At 37.4% G+C, this 24,182-nt stretch overlaps 1 protein-coding gene across 2 annotated transcripts in view; it reads right to left on the bottom strand.

Annotated features, from left to right (window-relative positions):
• Positions 1–24,182, bottom strand: part of USP7 (ubiquitin specific peptidase 7) — a 76,712-nt gene that overhangs the window by 29,934 nt on the left and 22,596 nt on the right. The window contains exons 2-7 of one of the 2 annotated variants that reach the window (XM_068908026.1): positions 21,340–21,417; positions 13,644–13,748; positions 7,445–7,643; positions 5,839–5,977; positions 4,996–5,084; positions 4,187–4,295 (exon numbers count right to left, since the gene is read on the bottom strand). In XM_068908026.1, coding sequence (XP_068764127.1) covers positions 4,187–4,295; positions 4,996–5,084; positions 5,839–5,977; positions 7,445–7,643; positions 13,644–13,748; positions 21,340–21,417 — 719 coding nt within the window. The remainder of the gene's footprint in view (positions 1–4,186; positions 4,296–4,995; positions 5,085–5,838; positions 5,978–7,444; positions 7,644–13,643; positions 13,749–21,339; positions 21,418–24,182) is intronic. The other variant, XM_068908027.1, reaches the window with a different exon arrangement.

Below are 24,182 nucleotides of genomic sequence, written 5' to 3'. Positions count from 1 at the left end.
ACAGCATAAAATGGCTAGATACGCAACAGTAATGCAGTGTAATAGTTCACATCATTTTATCCCCCGTTTAATTCCATTTAGTTTCCTAAACTGAACAGTAGAAAGAGATGCTATAAACCAGAATCACGACTGAACACGAGGAGCCTCCAAATTTCAATGTTTCTACTTAGTTGTTAGCTACATCTTTAATGTTAATGTTCACATACACAAAAGGGAAAACACGAGCAGATAAAAGAAACTATACAGAAATTAGCTGAAATTTATCGTTATCCTCCTGATAAAGAAATGCCAGCAGAACCCACACTGTATAAGGATAATTTTAAGAAAACAGCCCGAGTCTAATGCCAACCAACAAATCTTCCTTCACTCTGCTTTTCCAGACTTCAAAATTTCAAAATTTGCTTAAACTGCTGTTTCAAATTTCACAAATTGGGGGGGGGGGGGGGAGGGGGGAAAACATCTTCAAAACTTGTTGCTCAAAATAAACTTAACCATTGACTTTCACTAATCCTTCATGTAATTATTTTGCCAATTCATTAGGCTAACTACCTGCATGAAACAGGCTAGATCTGTTCTAGCCTAGATTGTTTGAGACCAGAGTTCAGTATATTTTCATGTAGTTGCATCAGCCATTTTTCAATGGGCTAAGCAGTGCTTCAAGAATTTAGCACCTACAGTGAGTTAGTTTGGAAGAGAACGCTGGCGGTCTGCCGGTCCCGCTCAGAGAGGGGGTCAGGCTGCTCACGGCCACGTCCAGTTGAGTTCTGAGCATCTCCAAGGACAGAGATGCCACAACCTCCCCAGGCAACCTATTCCAAAGTTTGACCATCATGCCTGCGAAAGATTTTTTCCTAGTATCAGAGCGCATAACTTCAAAATGATTCCAATAAGCTAACAGAAAATCCTGTATAATCAGTGCTGGCACATTTTCGTAAAGTATTTTTTGTAAAGATGTATAAGTAATAAATTTTAGGTGCTAAAAATTATTCGTGACAAACCAAGACGACACTACAATAAGCTAAAACTGAACACAGAGGTTGCCACTATAGCTATCTCCTTCCAAACTCAGTAAGTGGGACTTCAGGTATCTTGATAATTAAACAAAGTCAGATCCTTTGCATTGAGTTCTTATTTTGCTTCCTCATGTACCATCTGGACAATTAGCTACATTCCCGTATCTTCCAAATCATATTAAAATAGTCATTTAAATTTATTTAAAATGACTGCATTCCAGCTGCCATTGAGTATGAACACCAGTTTATTTCTTCTGATGTTCTAAATGTGTTACTACAGGCTAACATTTAGCATAGAGCTTTTGTTTCCTCCTTCTGTTTGTGTATATAAGCACAACTCAAAGCTTAAGCATTTCCTCTACTTAAAATAAACAACCTTTCGAATATGATCCTTTACCAACCCTATTTCTATTCCTTGCCATCCCAAATATGAAAACTTGGCCCCGAGATCAAGAAATCAGGCATTTTGATCCATTTGAAAAAAGCAGAATCTCTAATTTAACACCTGAGAAGTTCCCTCAGGAAATGAATACAAAAAGAACAACAACGACATGTACAGGCAATGGCTAAAAGCAACAGACACAAAGAAATGAGGAAAAAAAAAATCAGAGATTTACATGGTAAAAGAATGCTACAAATTAGGTTAAAAATGCTGCTTAAACCAGAAACGACTACTTAAAGACGGGAAGAAAAATTTGTGTATGAAATTCTAAGGTAAAGTAAAGTATATTACATAGAGTAAGGAGAGTCAGATCTCAAGGAAGTGTATTGGACCAATATTTACATGTATTTATATAAACATGCTGCAACTTTCTGATGAATCATAGGGAATTGTTCAAGAGAGAGTCTTAAAATTGATGGGATGAAGCCGTAAATCCTAACTGGCTGCAGGCGCTCATGACAGACATGAGTAATGCGGTCATAATGAGTAATACAGACCCATGTAACGTGGTCCAAGATAATCTGGACGTTGTTTGGGAAGCTCTCACTGTCCCTCGCCTCGGTGGACTGCATTTAAGCATGCATTTACCAGTAACGAACAGACACATAACAGTACTCTCTGCTGGAAGAGAAAGTTCCTCTTTGTTTTATCCCCTACCATTGAAACCATCTAGCTGCTAATAAAGAGATGTCTTGTTTTAAAAGCCCAGGAACCTCCCAACTGTTCTTTGGAAACAGAGCAAAGAAGGAAAGACCTCTCCATTAATCCTCATTCGTGCTTCCTTAGTGAGTCTGACTTTCCATTGGTATATGCTTGCCTTGGCTACTGTTCACCACTTTCCCAGCTCTACTCCTGAGAGCAGCTTCTCCGCTAACAAAGTTCTGAATAACAGCAATAAAACCAACTATTTCTTCTGAGGAAGGTGAACCAACAGAAATAATGGAATTGGTGATACTCAAACCAAGGATACCATACGTTCTACCTAACTCAGTTATACGAGGAACATATTTGCTCTAAGTGAAACAAAAATGTAGAAATGGAGAATGTTTTAGACCAGATTACTACTGATTCTTTCTGATCTGCAGTAATGGCAAATGAGTATTAACACTGTCCAAAAGTACTACAGCTTGTTCTGTTTATAATAGCTTTGAAAACCTTAAGAAAAAGCAGAAAATTAGGCATTTCAATTGATGACTGGTATCCTTTTCACAGAGGCAGCTGCAATTAACAGCTAGTAAATTACGCTTTGTCTGAGTCATTACCCAAATTATGAACATCCCTACGAACTGATATTTGGGGATTGGAGGGGAGGTGCAAGGGGGTGCCTGAAAAGATGGGTTTAGCTTAAACAAACCTCTACCACAAAAAGAATTTCTTCTTCACAGAACAAGATTACTTCATAATACGTATCAATTTACTGACTACAAAGCATTCTTGAAGGAAAAAAAAAAACAAAACAAAACACTACTCAACTGGATTAGATGTAGATAAAAACACATTTTACTTTCAAGAATGATATGAAGTTGTCCAAAAACATAAAATGCACAACCACTATGAGTGCTGAGCAAGAAGAACAGGTACCATAATGAATGATAAATTGAATGAGTAAATTGTACCTCTTGCAAAAAAGAGACAAGTGCAATATGTAAAACAAGGCAGGTTGTTATTTCACGTACAGGGCATTGGTAAGATCTCAGTTACAGGTCTATGGGAGTTTGATGTGCTATTTTTTGCAATGCTTCAGAGTAAGCAGCACAATGCAAAAAGAGAAAAACAAAAATCCCACAGGGACAATTTGCAGGCCACAGGGATAAAAATAATAGTGATAAGACAGTGGGAAATAGGTATATTAGAAAGAAAAATTTCAGCCTGTTTACTCTGGAGAAAAAGCTTAATCAGTAATGACAAGAGTGGAAGCATGAATTAGGATCAGTAGGAGACTCCTGTAAACTAAACGGCTATAAGCTTTTTTTTTCCTCCCCATGTATATCCCCCCCTCTTCCACTTCTAATCTCCATTTTTTCAAGTTTTTTTTTTTTTTTTAAATCCCATCAAGGCTATTGCGCTACTTTTAAATTACATATTACCTACTACATTCCATCCTGTTTTTCAGTGAGATATTTATTAAACCCATATAATAAGTTTAATTCCTTCCAGCAAAGAAATAACATTTGCAGTAAATATAAAATATGCAAATGAAGCACATATAAAGTTAAATTGTTTAAGCCACTAAAATTACAATGCTTTTCATCATAAAGATACCAGCTGTAATAACCAGATTTCAACTGCATAATATAAATTAAAAGACAGAATAAATTAACTACACAGGTGATACTTTTTATGCTGTTTATAGGCTGAAAAGTTACAATTGACTTTATTTCAAGAACAGAAAATTACTTCCTTCTCTCATCTGCAAGTAGAATCAGTATCGTTTTTCCTGCAACAATTCATAGCAAATTAACAAGGAAGACAGCCTAAAAAAAACCACCTCTTAAGTTAGATCCTCACCAGGTACTCTGCCTACTTTCACAAAAGAACAAAAGGCGATGTTTAACAAACTGTAAAAGGAAGCTTCCTCCACTTTGCCGCATGCAAGATGTACATCATTTCAGTCGCAACTTTATTTTATGGTGAGGAAGGAAGCAAAAAAAAAAAAAAAAAACAGCTCTGTATATAATATAGTATTTTGGCCATTTGATTAGCAATATCATTTTTTTCATATATTAATTACCTTTCGTAGCTGATTTGTGAAAAATAAAGTCTGTAACAAACTGTTCATGTAACAAGTTGCTCCCTGGTTCTTTAACCCAACATATCCTGTGTGCTTCTTTGAATCCCACCTAGAAGATAGATAGTGTTTAAAAACAAGTCAGATCTATAATACAGAGTATTTGTTCTAAGGTAGCATTGCTGTTAGAAATAATCTACTCTTCATTATTACCTAAGGTTCATATAACAGATTACTCTCCACTACTGTGTGCCAGTAACACCACTGTTCGGAATTAAATGCTTCTACAAACCAAGAATTGAAAAATTCTTGGTTCTAAAGGCTCATATGGCAGAAAAACTCTTTATTATTACAGTGTACCAGAACTCAGAGCTAAATTTTTAACAGCAAGCCTGCATTTCAGTGCAGCCAACTTAAGTGGCATGCAATAGAACAACTCAGATAAAGCAGTTTTTAAACAACAGTAAACTAAGGCAAAGTAGATAGCAGAGCCATCTGGTCACGTCTGAAACATTTATCAGTTCTAAGATCAGAAACTGTGAGACTAGATTTGCAGAGGTCACAAACCAATTTCCACAGGATTACAGAGTTCCACAAAGTTATACTAAGAAACGCAAATGGAAATATAACCTCGACAAAAGATCTCTGTGCAACTAATGGAAAATATTGCCTTGTGATAATTCATCAATTGAAGGCGACAAAGTGGCTATGTCTGAGACAGCTATAATTGTTAATAATGCAAAATACTCAAACAAGCCCAAGCGAGGTTAACATTAGAGTCACAATTCTTGTTTTTGAGCGATGATACTTACGCCACTCCATGCGGAGCATCTGCTTGAACGTAGACTTCAAAAGTAACTTTGTCTTCTTCTATAAAACCTTTTTCAGGATCAGTAACTTCCTGTAAAACAGGAATGACACAGGAACATGAAAACTGCAAAACTTCTGGATCTTACAACAGAATTGTAGTGAAGCATCCAATTAGTCAACACTTAATTTCCGAGCCTGAGCGATCAATAGATTTCTTTGCAAAGAACTAAAGAAAAAAATGGAAGGGCATCAACTTATCTGTTTTCCAGCTTAATGCACTTAATTGTTTTTAATGTCTCAATCTAGGAAACTTGCTCCTGGCTTTTAAGGTTTTGCAATACTATTTCAATTTTCTATGGATAATGAAGTCAGCAATCAAAAGTTCTGCTTCTACTTGAAGGACACTGCTCCATACAGATGAAAGACTATGGGACTAACCATCAAAAACACTTAAAAAGCCGTCTTGATTTAAGATTTAAGTCTTAGGAGTATTATTAATGCATTAAAGTATCTGCGCACACAAAGAAAGAACACATGGAAATGCAGGAGAATCTAGGTTGCTTCAAAATGGCTATGACACAGCGAAAACAAAAGTTAAGCATTCAGATATGCAAAAAATAACAACAAGGGAATATTCACAACATAAGCAAAAGCAATCTACCATAATTAAGTGCAGGAATTCCTAAGAAATGGAAGGAGAATCTTCAGCAATCACACAAAAAAATAAAAATACCATCTTTTAAAAAAAAAAAAAACTATTATTCTACAAGTGTTTCAGTATTTAAAAGTGCAAGTTCAAAACTACTCCTATCCACTAAAGGACTAATATTGATCCAATTACTTACACTCCAGGCCATAAAGTTGGAAAAGCCCCAGTCATTTTCCTTATGAAAGAACAAATGACTAATACGACGACTGAATGATTTTTCATCATCCTTGTAGTTTATTATCTTGAGAACTGCTTGTGCATGACAAGACCATGACCTATAAATACAAAAGTAACATTCAACTCATTCAAAATCAGCTTTTTATAGTCATTAGAATATTTTTATTACAGTCTTTTTGGTACATTATTTTCACATCCAGGGCGGTACTTTTTTTTTATTTTTATTTGATTTTAACGTTTGCTTAATTATTGTTGAGGGTATGAACTCCTGGGGCTTTCTGAAGACACATTATGAATGTGAGATTGTAACAGAGATTCACTTAGGGCACCAGAGTTGCTAAGAAAGTACTGTCAGGCAATCACAAGCAACAGAGTGAGAGGTTTAAGAAGTCAACTGTTCTCTAAGATGAGCTACTAATTCTACCCACTTCAGTGCAGATGGGCAATTCAGTGGGCCAACTGAAAGCAGTGCTCTTGATGTCTTAGGAGAGTGTTAACTCAGCCTTAGGCTGAATAAAGTAGGAGGTTCTTCTACCTTCCTTCCACAGTATAAACCCTCTAATTTTCTCAGTAGCACTTCTTTATCATCATTCCTGTTCAAATTCATCCCACTTGCACAAGATGACCAGACTGAATATCAATTCAAATATCTTGTCGCTGTCTCATACAATGGCATTACTACTTAGCTCCACCAATAGCCTCCCGTTTGATACTTTCAAGGATCATATTCTCTTTTTTCTGTGACTACATGTGTGTGAATCACATCTCCTGTGCCTGAATAATATACGTATGACTTTCTCCTTTCCTTTTGCAGCCCCTGAGAGCTCACCTTCTAGGGTACAAAAAGGATGGGGAAGAGCAACTGTCAATGTTTTCAGTACCATTCAGAGGGAACTGCAAGTTGTGTGAGATTTCATGCAAGAATGAAGTCACCTTACTGGAAAGGATACCTGTAAGACATCTGCATCCCAGCTCGATAATCTCCAGTAATTCCCCAGAAACTTGTATTTATCTTGTTAGCATCCCATATCATTTACAAAAGTGGTCAAAGATGGCTAATTTTCTTTTGCATACAGGGATCTTGAGAACATACACATGTCCATTTGCTGTATCTTGGTTGATGAGTGATAAATTCCATTTAAGGAGGCAATTACTACTTTTACTTCTCTACCTCTGTTGCTAGCAATTACCTGCTCATGCTCTTTACAGGACAGGATTTACGGCTCAGGTGGCTCTCGACTCTCTAGTAGCACTTCAATACGAAATAAGCCCAGAACTTTTCCCAAGCCAAGAAAACTGTCAGTCAAACACTTCACCCCAGCAGTCAAAGAGAAATATACTCAAATTCTACTGCAAACTTCTAGGTCACCCAGACTAAGGAGAAGATTACTCTTAAGTTTTGAGATTTTTGAAGGGTGGGAGGAAAGGAGACTCAAAACCTTGCAGGAATTCTTTCCCTTCTTAAAGAAAGCTAGGCAAAATAATTTTGTTATGTATTTGTCTCTCTTGTAATATGGGTTAACTAGTATCAAATGGGTCCTGGGTATTAATTAAGAGAGTCTTACGTGGAATCAGATTCAGCATTGCACTGAAGGAAGAATCCTACACTTTTTTGGTGTGGTCTGTCTGGGTAAAGCCGTGGCATCACCATGATCTTCCATGGCAAATTCCGTACAAAGCAGGGAGGGCTGAGGACTGACTCACTCAACCTGTTGAAGCGTTCAACTGTAAACTGAAACGTTGCTTCTGACCGCCAACTTGTGTCTGTAAAACACACACATACGTGCAAAGAGTATTTTGGGGAACAAAAAAACAAAACAAAAAAACAAAAAAAAAGAGAGAGAGAGGATGTTCTTTAATTCAAAATGCAATTTTCAAAACCATGCAACATGCGCTGCAGAAAACAGTTTTATGTAGTAGGACAACACTGGAAGCAATCAAAAAAAATTTTTGAAAGGTGCTTAACTCCTTAGCAACTGAAGCCCAAATTTTCAATTAAAAAAACCACCACCAACAACACACTGCAACACTGTCTAGGAAAAGAGAGTACTAAAAGACAACATGCGTTCCTTTTGTATGACAATTTATTAAATAATTTTTTATTACTAAAATTAATTGTCGTTCAAGTTTCTTCTAAAGCAGCAGGAACAGTAAGACAGAAACATCAAATGCTTTACAACATAAACCACTGTCCACTAACTCTTCTTGTTGCGCAGTGTCTTCTCAAATCAATTTAAATTTTTCATCTGCATGAACAAAGACATGCAAAGGATTTCGTAATCTGTTAAGGTGGTCCACTGATACTAAGTCACCATGTATTTTGCTGCTTGTAAGAGTATCTTTCGTAGTAAGCAATCATATATTATTAGAGTCCAAAACAGATCAACTTTTTTTTTTTTCCTCCTTAATCACATTAACTGGTTATTCAAAAGTTGGGTCCTGTATTCTCTTAGTATGTGAAAAAGTTGGAGATTTTTACTAGTGTAAATACAAAGCTAAATAAGACACAGCTTATACCGCTTTTTTGATAAACTGTAGAGTTAATTTTGTCTTCTTCCCACCTCCACAGTTCTTCATATATCAAAATGCTTCTGCATATATCAGAAATGCTTTTCTGCTTCTGTTGTATGAGGTTATAACAGGATGCTGGAGAGTATGACAACTTCAGGAAGATTCTTTTTATTGTGAAATGCCTCATACTGCATACGGAAAAAAAATAACTTAAAACTTATCTGAACAATTTTATGGGACAGAAAAGTAGTACAGAGCATGTACAAGACACTCCCTTCTTTTTTTGTGGTTTAAATTTCTCACCTGCATAACACGGAAAGATTTGCTATTGGATGCAACTAAATTAGAGGAGCATACAGGCTGGCACGTAGCCTTATGGTCACACCGCTATTCTCACAACACTCACAGCTGATGCAGAACTGAAGTGGAGAAACTCATGGAATATATGTATGCCCTCAGTACAGTGACTTCCAAACCCAAACGCATTTGAGGTACAGTGACACCAAGCCAGAAATCTGATCATGACATTATGTGATAAGGTGTATAGTATACAACCGACGTATTCTTGCTGTACATGCAAAGTCTTCTTTCACTCACTTTTCATGACACCAAAGATAGGGTTCAATGATTCTTTAAAGATCAGGCAAGTCCTAGTTGCTTTCAGATGACAAAAAAAAAAAAAAAAAAAAATTTTTGATAAAAAGCATCCAGCAGTGTAAACACTTCGCACAGAAAGGCAAAAAGTTTTGTTCACACTGTGCAGGAGCTTCCACAGACTTCACTCTTTGCCCTTGCTAACCGGTTTTCTTTTCAAGCTGTTGTCCTACTTCCAATTTTGAGCTGGAAAATACGATTGATCTTGTGTATAGTCTGACAGCCCTGAGCTTTCCTAATCATTTCCTAAAAGTAATACTACACAACAGACACCAGCCAATGAACTTGCCTTCTCTCTCCTCTGTATCTCATAATAATGAGGCATAATGATAATAATGATGAGAGGAATTATGAGCCTCGTAATATTCTTGAATTGTGCCATCAGCTTCTCAAGTAATGGAAAAGTTCAAAGGATTATTCCATTTCTCCTGTTATTTTTTCCCTACATGTAAGTGCAGCTAACCAGTAGCCTATCACCCACTCAAGAGCTTTTCCGTAGACATTTTAAATATGTTATCTGTTGATGGAATATAGGCAGCTGGTATTCGATGACCAGAAGAGTAAGATACTCTGCAGCCAAAGGAGTTCTGTGCTTTCAAACTTCTCTGCAGACAGAATCAAAGAAAAACACTTAACAGAATTAATTGAAAAATCAGTCTTCCATTAGCTGTATTTTAAAATGGCTCAAGAATGCCTCCCTATTCACAATCAAGATCAGTACTTCGGGGTTTAATCTAAGCTTCTGAAAAAGTGTGCTTTGATTCAGGTTTCAGAGCACTTCAGTACAAAGACGGAGCAGTGCTGCTACTTTACTGGCTGAAGAAGGCAGCCCACGCAGACCTGCAGATGCTTCAGAGAACGTTTCCCTGTATTTTCTCGATTTCTCTTCAGGAAAGCCTATCCTCAGAACTCACAGGGGAACAGTACTCTTTTCAGCTGAACACTGGAGCAATCACTAGAAACTACTCCAAAAATTCAACCTCAAAACAAAGGTCAACCCTAAAACAGGAGTTTCTTTAAAAATACAAACACCACCTCCAGGAATAACCACCTTCCTTCCTCCTTTCCTTCCAAAAAGCTCTTATTTTTAGCAAGTGTAATCCATCAAAACAAGAATTACATTAAAAAAGCAAAATTTTAGTAAGTAAGTCTGATGAATAATCTCAGTAAGCAAACAAAAACTTTCTTCACCATCACAAACACGTCCATCACCTTCTAATAAAAAGCTGCAATGGCAGTGGAATAATTTGACAGTGACTGGAAAGTAAGGCTTTTATAAACCCTTGAACTACAAATATGACACGTGATCCTAAACACATGGCTAAAAGAACAAACTCAGCTGACAAAAGCTTGGTGAATTACACATAACTGATTATACTTGCTATGAGCACAAAAATTCCTTCAGTGATGAGGTGAAGGTCATACTTAGCACCTTGAAATGACAAAGATCCTTCCAATCTGAGATCCAAATACAGACAGTGATCCATCTTACAACTGAAGCATACCTTTAAGTTTTTTATAACTTTGAGAAAAGCAAATTTCTTCCTTCTTTTAGTAAATGTTGCTACCTTTGAAATAAACTGCGGTTATTTAAAATATTCCGAATATGAATTATTAATGGAGAAACTGGATGAATATTCTCTGAATGTTTTAATGGCAGTCCAAGTACAGCATGCAATGCTATCATAGGGCTAAAACTGATGTTTCAGAAATCCTCCTCGCCTGTGTAATTGGGCCTCAAATAGATGACGACAAAAAAAAACTATGAGTTTATGTTTATTAGGAAATTTTGTTTGAACTTCAAGCTCTGAGGGAATTTATTCTATCTGCTATTTGGAATATGGATGTATTTAATTTTTGTCATCACCTCGTTTTAGTATAGGCTATACTGAACCTGTTATTCCATCTCATAAAACTTGGCTGAGTCCTTCTCCATAAAAGCAGTGCATTCCTTCAGCCAGTTCCTTTTAATTGCTAAGTCACAGAGCAGCAACGGGACACAGTCAAGCTGCTTGTGAAAATATACACTTGTCTCAAAGTCTGGTTGGTGGCCTACTGCTGCCTCTGTTATGTGTAAAACACAATGTCTACAGATAGTTGCTTCACAACTTCGATGAAAGCTGCGCTCTTATTTGCCCACCTTATCAGTCATTTTTTGGCTATGCAGGGAGAGCAACAAAACTGCTTCAGAAGTTTCTTGAAGGAACTCAGAAGTTCACCGGAAAGTTGTGCTTCTATGAACCAGCTGCAAGTATCAGCCTTTTACCCTACTTTTCACCTCTTTTGCAAAAACCATTAAAACCACTATGTTAAGGTTTTTGCTGATGAGGCATCTAAATTCGCTTCATGCATTCTTCTTCAACTCAGATTGGCCCTGCTTGCTATGAGTAAGAGCAATAGAAAACAGAGTATTTCTAGCGAAAAGGCCAAGGCCTTCTCACTTTTTTTCTTATCTTGTTAATTTTTGAGTTCTCCTTTACAGATGTATACCGTGCTGTAAACCAGAACAGCAAGAAACAGTGGGAGAGCAATTGCACTGATGTGTAAATAATGCAACATCAGGTAATTGATCTTATTTACAAGGCTTGGAAGAGCGTCATCCACTTATGCGAGGCAGTCTTAGGGAATGTTTTTGCAATTACAGCGTTGCTCAATAACACTAGTACAGACTATCTGTGTCAATGTAAAAGTATCGTAACATCAAGGGGTAGCCAGACACTCCTTATTCAGATATGATAATGAGGATCTAGTAGTGTTGTTTAATAATTACGTTCTACTCCTAAACTAAAGGTGTCCCACAGCAGAGCAGACCAAAGCTTTTGACCACACTGAAAGTCCCCCGAGAGACGAGCACCACTACAGACAAAAAAAGCTTTCACAAACCTTTTGCTGAATACCTTTAGAGATGTCTTTTCCCTACAGCAGCACTCTGATATCATGCTCTCTGAGATGATTCAGATATTTGGTAAACAACCAGAACTGTTTTATAGCAGCTCTTTGATTAAAGAGTCAAAGTTATTCTGAATGAAGAGGAAGTAAAAGGTTCATCAAACTGCTTAACATCCTTGATAAAGCTTGGACTAAATCAGCTGCTTCTGCAGCTTAACTCTCTTTCGCTCAATTTATACAAGGACATATAGTCTAACCTCTGGATGTACTTTTGTAATAACTGACCAATAACGTTATTTATTTTCCTTTGGCAGATAATACTAGCAGCTTCTCTATCTATGAGTACTGTTAGAGAAGAGGAGTTCAATAGAGCTATCTGCCAGTCTGTGTCAACACACGTGATCTCCTATTCCACCCTCCAAATAACATGGCCCGACAAAGAAATTTAAGCTATCAAAGTCTGTCTTAGTCATGGCTAATTCTTCTAACAAACAAACAAACAAAGCCCCCGAATGAGGTCAACACCCCAAAAAAATCTAAGTTAAGTAGACTTCATTTTTATCTATTTTACTGAGAATCTGATCTCAGGAAAAATTCTTTATCTTTGTCAATAACGTAGAAACAATTCAACCATGAGATGTATTTGACCTGTATTTAAGCCACATTCTCTTACTAGAACATTCTCCCATTTCGTATCAGTATTCTGACTAATATTAGGATCCCTGAATACAGGAAAGAAAGCACTTTTGTGACCTCATATCCTTGCCTTTCTCAAAAATCACTGAACGCTTCTCACAAATTACCTAAAATTGAGCCCAATCCTGAATCTAACACTTACCATCCACTCCAAACAGCATGAGATGAAGAATTAGAGGGGAACAAATCCCACTTATAGTTTCTCTCCCTTCTCCCAATTCAATTTTATTTAGTTCTTAGAAATAAAAATTTTCCTTTCCTCATATACTCTCCATAAAAATAATCATTTAACATTTTCTTTACTAAATATGATACAGACTTGAATTAATTACAGCTTCACTGTCTTTCTTTAAATAAGTCTAGACACAGCTACTCAAACATTATTTGATCCTCTATAACGGAAAAAAACGTGCAACCCAATTTTATTTAATAAATCAAAAGAAAAATATTTAAAAAAAAAAAAACATTGTCACCGTCCCTTTGTATTACCATGACATCGATACCCACTTTTTCCCTCGTATTCTCAGGAGGAAGGACTTCAGAGTTTGGGGGGGATCCTCAACAGAATAGTTAACACTGACTTACCACACAAAGACAAAACTTTTAAAAATCACAGCTGCTACCTGACAACATAGGGGGACAAATAAGGACCCTGAATTCCTGAAGGAATAGCATAACTGACAAAAATTACTATTCAGCAAAACACCAGATGCGGTACACTTAAAGGAGTATATTACAAAATACAACAGTGGGCAAATATCATTTTCAGTAATTTTTAAATGAGTATCCAGAGATAATAAAAGGAAAAAATCCCAAACTCTGAGATGTCTAATCTTATTGCATAGCTATGTTAACAGGATTCCTATATGGAAATCTAGTAATAAATACAGAGTGGTGGATTCTTTAATGAACTGCCATTCAGAGGACCCAGATAAAACATGGACCATTTTGTCCTCAAATCCATAAAAATAAAGTAGTCAGTAAGCCATACATTTTCATCAAATATTTACTCACCATCTTCCATGTCTTCTTCAGTGTTGTTATGTCCATCAGCCATTGCTACATTCCCATTAATGACAGGATTTTGAGTAATTCTTGGAGGATCATCTGTATCTCCAGCTAACACAGAAAAAAACCCATGAAAATTAGTCAGCTGTATTAACAGTTCTCTCTTCAGGTAATCTTTAAGAGACACTGAACTTTTTGAAGACTTATTCCTGAAAAACAAAACCCACTGATGTTATTCTAGCACAACAGAACACAACAGCTATACTGGTACACACCTAATTGTAAAGTTCCTCAAATAGATGGCTCCATATGCAGTATCTAATAAAAGAGTCTCATTAAATAAGAATGACTTTTAAATGACTTTAGATAGTTCACAGTTTTATACAGACACCAGTTTCTAATAACTTATTTGTAAGGCAATAGTTTAAGACTTTTTGAGCGTTGCTGTTTTTTAAAGGAAAATTAAGCTTTTCATCAAACGTAAAGGTAAGTTTTTAAATCTTTCTAGGGAAAATTTGGCAAAGAAAATCCTCTGCCATTTCAGGATCATTTTTAGAGGTAAAATTTTCCTATTTCATTTCTGCTGCTAAGTTTCACTAAGGTGACCGTTTGAAACATCTGTAAATACAACTGAACGAGAGGGGCACGAAACAACCCCATAAACTAAAAATACTATTTTAAAGATGTATTTGATTAAACAAGCATTTTCTGGAGTAATGCAACAACTGAAAGACACCTCCTTCTATCTCTTGCCCATCAAATAGCGATGGAGCGTTTCATCAGCATTACAGAGGAGAGGAAGTTTTTACTTCTGGATATATACTTGAATAAACAATCTTCTATCATCAAACTCTGTAAAGCCTACACCTCCACTGCAATCACTACAGAGACAAGCAGTGTATATGTATAAAATTCAAATAACTAACACATTTTCCTTAATGCAACTAAATATACTCTCATACTGGAACGCAGGTATTTCAAAAGTCTCCTTCAGAGATGCAGTTACCGCCATTTATCTCCACCTACACCAGTTCTGATTTGTATCAACTTTTTAATGACTCCACCACAAACCCCAGGGACTCCACGTGATTTCTGTATCTAATACGAGCACGCGAGCTGCATACCCAAACGCCGGCTCCCCGGCAGCTGGAGGCGGCAGGCGGCCTGGGCGAGGCGAGGAGACCCGCTCGGGAGCTCGGCGGCCCGCGCGGATGCGCCGCCCTCGCCGCCCGCTCAGCACCTTGGACAGAGCGCGCTGGCCGCCCGGCCCGCGCTGGCCGCGCCCCCGCGGGGCAGCAGCCGCCCCGGCCCCTCCGCCGCGGTACAGCCGAGCGCCTTCCCACGGCGCGCTCCCTGCTGCTTACGGATAGCAACGGCTGGCTGCTCGCAAGGAGGTTTGGGAAGGTTGGAAACAACTTGTTCAGACAACTGTTGCTGGGTTCCTCTCGGAAAACACCCGATTTTCTCCTATGCAGTAATTAAGGAGAGAATCGCGTGACAAAAGGAAGAACGAACCATGCAGCAATAGCCCACTAAAGCCTGTTAAAGGCCAGAGAATTGAGGGCAAGGCTACCGCAAGGCGCGCTAGGAGCGACGGAGACTAAGTTACCAGCTGCCTGAACTCCTCACGATCCTTTCGTAATACAGGCGCCACGTGCGCTCAGAGTCTCACCCCAGCTCACAGCACGCAGGAAAGGATACTTTCACAAGCACCATTCCAACTCGGATTGCTTTGCTGAAGTGGCAGCTCTCCAAGTAAATGCACAGCAGTAATAATCTCTACCCTAAACATGAATGGAAACAGATCAGGATTGAGATTTATTTCTAGATTAGAGCTGTAAGAGACCATGAACCAGCGCTGCAAACTCGTTCAAAAACCTCCAACATCCACATCCTCAACATGGCCATCCCACACACACACAGAGTCACTAGCTCCCCTTCCCTCCCCCCCCCCCCCGACATAAATCCGAACAAACTGATTAAGAAGTTTGTTACAGGTGATATGATCCAAGGGGTAAGGTGCCCTGGTCCAAGACTAAAAACAGGAGGCTTTGTAGGAGTCCTAACTGAATATGCTTTCATCACAGGAAGTTACTGCAACTCTGCCAGAAAACTGAGATATTTAACCTTACTTGTTTTGTCAAACACTTTGAAATCTACAACTATATAATAACTTAAATGATCTCTTAATTCACAAAACAGCTTTGTTGTTCCCCTTCTTTGAAATTACTAATCAGTTCAAAATCACTCTCCTAAAGATACAGGCTTTAAGAAGCTTTCTAGGTTACAGCAAATCTCACTGAGGTATGAGTGAAACTTATATGCCGAAACATACAGTGTGCAATACCCGCATGCCCTTAATTTCTAATTAGAATAATGACAGCAAAACCAAATATGATGGAAAGTTTTGGTTTTATAAGGAAAGGTTTGCAGAAGACTAGCTCCTGGTAATACCGTTTGTGAAGCAGCTCACCCTGGCACTGGCAACGTAGCAGCACTGTAGGACAGTGAGTTAAATACATAGAAACTAAAACAAAATGAAGAAGGGAGGCAGATCTAAATAGCTGCAATTAGAGAACAGGAAAAACTGCAAACAGAAGAGTAAGAAGGAAGGATCACTAGGATTATTTCTACAGCCTGCCATTTTTCCCCCTCCTTCAGCGTGCTTATGGATTACAACAATTTCTTGTACACTAAATTAATTTTTTTAAAGTTATCGTAAAGCTAAGTAGTAAATAGTTCACAAACAACTAGTTCTTTGCTAACCGCTTGTCCAAAAATTATCTGTTAAAAGGCAATTTAAGCGTAGATATCATGTCTTACAAGGAAAAAATTGTCCTAAAAAAGTTTTCTTTGCGATACCGCTCTACGTTCCTCAAAAGTATGAGTAGTTTGCAGACAGGAGAGAAGATACAGAAGAAATCTTAGCAAAAGTGAACAACTGAAAAGATACACAAGGGAAGCTTCTGAGATATTCTTCGGCGATAAGATAAATTGAATCATGATATACACGCCACTGCTGCAGCTTCTTCTGACACATTGACACACATTTTGTACAAAGAACAGCAGCATAGCTTTTAGATATGGAACTCAGATATTATTGCCTATTTTTGGCTTGTAGGGAAGGAAATTAGGAAATTTTCAATTTCTAATAAAAACCAACTATCACACTAAATGCTATGCACAAACAAAACACAGTCCTAGTTTAAAAGATCTTACTAGCAAGCAGCATGACAACACTTATTTTCAACTGCGGCATTGAAAAGAGGTAATTTATATTTTCCTCTGTTTTCCATAACAGCTTACAGGAAAGAACTGTCAGATCATCACAAGATCTAATTGAAAAACTTGTTTTCCTTAGCCTTAAGCAGAACATTGCTAAAGAGTTATTAAAATTGTACTCCTAACAACACAGGATGAAGAAGGGAAAAAAAAAAAAAAAAAAAAAAAACCACTGTCCAGACCAGCCAGGAAAACCTTACTGACAACCACACTACTTACAACACTGCTGTTTCTAATGCAGCTTAAACCACACCATGTCAACATCCCTAGTCACCGCATCTGTCAAGTCCTAGAATAGAATACCCAGTTTTAATTGTATCCTTGGAATAAAATTAAAGATGCAATCCATTATCAACCAAAAGTTAATGTAAACCACATAAATTAAAAAATATATATATTACAACAAAACAGAAAGCAAGTTGATGAACAAGGATCAATCTTTAACTTTTGACAGGAGGCATTGCAAAATATTAAATTAATATATCTTCAATTACCAGTATTTTAGATAAACACCATCAGACTACTATGTAAAGAGCATTTAAATTGTTTTCTGCCTCCCAAAAATGCAATACATAAAACTTCATAGACGTATTACTGGTTCGTTAGAAAAAGGAACACAGGACAACATGATAAACTGTGGTAACAATTTCTTCTTCTGAGGAAAAAAAAAAAAATCAAGCATTTAGGGTTATACATAGCTTTCTCTCTACTCAAGCCAGTGCATTAAAAAAAGGCAGAAGGAGGCAGAGGGAGGAACACACAACCAGCCAGCTCGTTTCAAGTGCTTAAAGGCAGCTCTCTACAGTTTGGAGGTTCTGTTAGATAGCACCCAAACAAGAGGCACATCAGAAACAAGTAAGTTAGAGGAGGAGGGGGAAAAAAAAAAGCAAAAAAATAAAAAGGCTTTCACCTACTTACTGAAAGATCCTGAATGCTGAAATGCAATCAAGTTTAAGCAACTCCTGTGTACAATTAGAAAGAAACTGGAGCATGACAGTCTAGTTTCTGAAGTTAGTGAGGTGCACCTGCATCAGTTAATCCACACAGATAAATTACTATATTGCATACAAATCACAGTGCAGGTGCACATTTCTCATCTCCCATTAACTAGAGCCTACCACTGAAGAATCCAAATGAAAGTATGAAAGGGAAAAGGCTAATGCAAAAGATACTAAGAAAAAAATATATATATATTCTCCCTAAACTAGAATCACACCATGGAATGCCAGAGCTTACAGAAAGTACTAAAAAAAATCTCCTTGTTATGGACAGTGACTTCAGCATTTTCATATCCAAATACTAACACTGGTGAGTAATCAGAAGGAAGATATCACCAATGATTTCTAAAAGTGTACTCAAAAAAGCTGTTCAGTTGGATTCAGCTGGTTTGATAAGATGCACTCAATGCACTTTCAATGCACAGAAAGATACATAGCTAGTTATATTGTTTGCGATGCTTCAAACGCACAGAGAATGAATCTCAAAGTTTGCTAATTTTTTTCCTGTTAATGAGAAAGCAGAAAATACTTTGTCTGGATCACCTGGTGTTTGGAATGATGCAAGTCCTGTTGTAAGATAGGACTACTGAAGAATTTCATGACTGCAAGATTTAAGAGACGCTGTTCAGCAGTAAACGTATGCTTGTGGTCACATATGGACAACAGCTACAGAATGACTTGACCATCGCAACAATTCAGTTATGGCGGAAGACTAGTACTAGTTCAAAAACGAAGACAGGGAGCTACTGCCTTCATAGATTTCAACTGTTATTCATATCATACCAAGTATTCAAAATTTAACAGATTATCTATAGTGTTGCTCATTAGCTTTTGGACCTAGCAGCCACAGAGGAGAATCTGAAGCAGTCTCCTTAGCACACTGTGAAAAATTTGTTTTCCTTCGAGGTTAGAGAGACCACAATGGAGAGTTAATAGTGACACTGAAGTCTTACTTACAATTTATTATAAAGAACGGCCTCATGACGGAAGTTAACAGTATCGCAGACTTTTACGACACTACAGAAGGTTTGCATAAACTTCCACGTACAGCTTCCATGGCTATCCCAGAAAATGACGACCGAGTTGTACTAACTGTAGTGATGACAGGCCCAAGAAAAGTCAAATCACTGCTGGCAGCAACGTGAAGACTCTGACATGCCAAACTTCATATCCAGGATTCTGCCTTTAGCGAGGGGAAGCTGAAAACACCAGTCTTTCTCCCCTGCTGCTGGACTGAGTGGGCATTCCAGAACCAAAGCCTTTGTAACTTCATAAGAGTTTGTAAAAGGTTTTTTTGAGGGGATTTTTTTTTTTTTTTGAAAATGGAACAGCATGTCCAGTGATGATTTAAAAAACCCAAAGAGTTAGATTAGTTACTCAGTTTATCACCTATCTGATGTTAGTTCTTATGACCTCTTATGACAGAGGACAGGCTTCCCTTTTCCACAATAGCTCCATCTACTAACTCAGGAGAAGGAGAGGATTCTAACAGCTGAATCAAGCTTCGATAAATGCTGAAAAAAAGCAACTTACTGAGCCAAAATACAAGGTGGTAAGAGATAAGAATAAAGAAAGGCTATGTAAATCTCACTGAAAAAATGACAGAAATCAGTCTTTTAACAGTTAAATTACACTGGCATCAAAGGATATCAATTATATACTGAACATACAATGCAAGTCTAGTTTTATATCTTACTGTTAGAACTCAGTGAATCACTTCAAAGTGGAGAAAACTGTACTGACCCTGTGAAGCAGCCCAGCTGAACCACTAGTCCACTATGCCCACGTGAGTAACTGATTTTTAGTTTTGGAATATATTCCAATCACTTAAGATGAGCTTTAAAAATACTAAAAATACATGCCGATTTCAAGTACTATTTTAAACATCTATGATGTCTTATTTCACTAAGTAGGTCTTTGCTATTGTAACTATTGGGGAGCATAGTCAAAATAAAAAACTGAAAAATTCCTAAAGCAAACAGTAAATGCAGTACTTTCTGAAGTAGTTAACTGTGTTGATGCAAAGAAGAGACAGACCAATCTGATTCAGTAAACCATAAAGCAAGACTATTACGTCTTGAAAGCAAACGCAAACCGGAAACTCGGAAAAACGGAAAGGAGAGTAAGTACCTGTTTCTAATTGGAAAAAACACCACAGGGATTCTTTCCCAACTCTCTGTAGCAAAGATTCCCCAGACCCTGGTCTGCAAGTGGTCTGCAGAAGTCCACTGAACTAGTGAACGTTTCTTTTTTGCCATTATACTAGCAGCTCACATGAAAACCTGCAGGTTTCCAGTGACTTGCTTCTCTGAAAGTGTGGAAACCATTGCTCTGAAAGCCAGAATAATCAGCACCATCCCCAGGACATGGGGTTAAAAACATAACAAAAATAACCAAACAAGTTTCCAACCCTTTGACTTGAATAAAGTTAATTTACAATACTCAATTTTTAAACAACTGGAATTGTTCAAAGCAGAAGTCTCCAAAATTATTTCTCTGATGGAAAGAAAGGGACCAGACCTGCTCTGGAAGAACTCAGCCTTTTGAAAGTAACAGAAAATATTTGGCCTCTAATCCCTATGTGCACTCAGGATAGAAATACTACTTCTCAGCTGCACAAAGGGACACAGGAGAAAGGGAATTAAATGAAAGGTGCTTTATAGTTTATTCTTTTAAGGCAATCCTAGATTAATATAATGAAAATCTGAAGAGGTATCAAACAATTTCTGTAGTATGACTCTCTCGAACAATGCCCGAGAATAACGCAATACTCCTAAAATATTTTTACAAGAGAAAACAGTAACAGAGAAAGAGATGGAGACCAAAGCTGGCCAATGAGAAGGGGAGGAAGGGAAAGCAAAGCAGATACAGCCATAAGAATGCAAAGACTGCACAAAAGGCGTGTGCTCAGTGCTGCTACAGATGTCTCCCCAACTTGTAAAAATGGCGTTATTTGCATTCCTACTAAAGAGTTATTGCTCATATTAGCAAAATAGGAGCTAAAATGCATTTGTTTCATTTATTATTTGTATTCCTTTAAGGTTCATTACCTTTTCTTTATTTGACCTGGTGTTGAAAAGTACTTGCAACTTGACATAAACTTCTAAAGAAGAAAGATATAAAGGACGACGACTGAGATTCAAGGAGATGAGGCTTCTGGACAAGTATCAAGAGGCAAGCTTGCAAATTAAGGAAGAAAGGTGTCATGAGCCTAGGAAGTGAGATCACCTTCAGCTAGGCAGGCAAAGTTTAAGGGCCCTCAACCCTTGCTAAATTTGCATTAGCAAATTTAGAAGAAAGAAGGTAGAAAGCAAATATACTAAAGATAAAAAAAAGAAAAAAGTATGTAACCAATGTCAGTCCTTTAAAAGAAAAAAAAAAAGAAAAAAAAAAGGATTAGAAACTTTATTACACAGACTTACCCTCTACTTGCAGTTCACAGTCAATAGTGTAGTATCTATTTGTTTCAGATGACAAATTCCCCACAGCAGGAACCGATGCTACACAAGACAGTAAATGAAGAAGAAAACATTACTGGGATGTGACAACTCCCTAGAAGCAGACCCATCGTTTCTGCCATGCCTACAAAATATTTAACAATGACTAGACAGACAGTAAGGCTGCAGCCATCACTTACTACACCAGTCAATCATCATACTGTTGTTACCTGGTATTCCCATCACTATCTCTACCTATCCAAAGAGAACATTTCGACAAAATGGGGAATGGGAATAGTGTTTTTACACTGTGCCAATGTACCTGACGAATCCAGTAAGTACAATCATATTAATAAGTTTATCACTATTACATTATCAGATGAAACAAAAGTTAGTACTCTGACTAAAAAGTTCCTCAACATTAAATAACATACATCACAAAAGATATACGTCTGTACAGTAAATAGTATCTGAAACTTTATCGAGGGGTTATCTTTATTTGAAAAGAAAAAGGAGGTACAATGGAACTTCGTGGACACAATAATATTTCAGAGCAAACAGCTCAGACAGAACTTGTAATGTAAATTAGGCAATTTGCTGCAGCAACTTATTCATCTGCTCATCTTTAAAAAGATAAGAATTCCGACTGCATCCTACAAAACAAAATTTTAACTATTAAAAACATGACTAACTTCTTTTTGGCACGTATAAAACATTTAAGGTAATATAAACAATTATTCAGTGGACCAAAAGCTGCCATTTAAGAGCTCACCCCCCAAATTCACTAAAACAAACAGCAACTAAACGACTGCCAGCTTTCGGCAGTTTAACTCATTGCTTTATGAATAATTCAGTATCAAATGAAAGACTGCCTGAACCAGAGCTCAGTGTGGACACTAACAACACACCAATAATTACCCAACATATTTATGACTTTATACTCTTGCTGAAGCAGTTGCTACTGACAGCATTCTCATTTTATTGCATGAAATTCTTCATACACTTTTTTAAGCTCTGGCTGTGTAATAACTTGGGGTAGGCAACAGCACAGCAAGCATTTTGCTTCAATAGAGTGATATTTTTTTTTTTTTTTAGAAAGCTACCAAGCCATCTGTCTCACTAACCTGTTTTTATCCATTCTACAGTGTCATAACCTCCTCCACAGTCATCAGGGCAAGAGAAGGTTAGCTGAAAATCATTCCATAGTTCATTGTCTTAGTCTGATGAGCTTTGTTAGCTTAGGTTACACTTCTAGAAAGCTATCAGACCAGGAAGGAAAATGGAAGGAAGATCTCTTCCGACTCCAATCTAATACTTGAAAAACAGTAAATAGAACTGTTGACAAGATAAATTATTTTCTTCTATGATAAGGAAAGGCTGAAACATCAGAAGTGTCATGACCTATTATTGCAGCTATGGGGCTTGCACTACCTTCTCCCCTTAGTTTATCTACAAGAGCAAGGCTATTGAAGCAACTCTCCTCTAACTCGTTATGTCTTGTCTCTGCACATTCCAGAGATGGTTATATGATTATATCTCTGCTGAAGACACGGCACTTGGTCCCGACCTACTGAACACACCCTAAACAATGTGTTTTTCCAGTATCACACCCCTCTTTGTGTGTTACCATTCTACTGAGTAACTGACTTATCTCTGCAACAACAAAAACTAAGCTCTTCCGCAATCATCACTAGAGAGGCTGCAAAACTACTCAAAGAAAAAAGAACTTCTGACACACGGATAAAAGGACACACTCTCAGCTAGAGCCAGAGCACTCTAAGCACCACAGAAACACCTACATTTACACACGATACTATATTCCTTCCGATTTAGTGCTGTAAGCACATTCTTAAAGATGACAACTGAAGAGTAATTAAGCAAGTTTATTTGGACAGTAATACCAGTGTGCTGTGGAACTGGTGATCATGATCCCGTTAACCTGCCCCACCTCTCTATTTTTCCTGAAAACATAGAAAAGCATACATTTCCAGCATCTGAACCAGCAAAACTTTTAGTACTCGGTCAGGTACATACACCTTCAGAACTCATTTCTGTATCACTTTGGATGAGAACACTTAGCAGTTTCAGAAAGTTTTGGGGTATATCTATTAAGGTAAATATTACAGCTGAAGGCCTGCTATATACTTAAACAGCAAAACATTCTCTCTTGCTCAAGAAGGGTAATGCGAAGTTTTATATGACTGTCGCAAAAGATTAATATGATTATATGTATGACTTACTCTAACTAGTTTTAAAAGTAGAATGATTCAGTATACATATTTTGTCAAAACGTTATTCACCACTACTCCAGAGTCTAAGTTCTGTTTTAGTATGGATTCACATCTACATCAAATGCTAATTTCATTGCTCGCTTCAAAACTCAGTTTTAAAACAGGCCGAGCTTTGCTCGCACTAGTTGCGGCATAAAAATGTAGTGTGGATATACCACACCGTTTATTCTAATGCCAACATGTTTTTCTGAAACTATTGGAACACAGTTGATCTGCCCATGTTAGAGTTTAAACCCAAAAGCAATTTTCCATCAGAGAACAATAAAGTGTAACAATACAGGTTTTTTAGTTTACACTGACACTAAGAAAACTTGCTTTTAATCTCATCCCTTATCTTTAAATAGGGCTAACAATACCTTCCCACCAAGGCTCTGCAAGAAAAAAGTATTAACAGATCATGCAGAACTAGAGAAACTGTAATACACCCATCCCTTAAACCTGAGATCTAACACCCTCAGTACTGCTTCCCGTTATTTTCAGTAACCCTTTATCATTGGACTGCTGGTCTTGTATTACCTTTTCTCGTTACACGTTTTG

This window comes from Struthio camelus, chromosome 15, assembly GCF_040807025.1.
Source record: "Struthio camelus isolate bStrCam1 chromosome 15, bStrCam1.hap1, whole genome shotgun sequence".
NCBI classification, from domain to species: Eukaryota; Metazoa; Chordata; class Aves; order Struthioniformes; family Struthionidae; genus Struthio; species Struthio camelus.
This window is presented reverse-complemented; position numbering and strand designations above follow the sequence as displayed.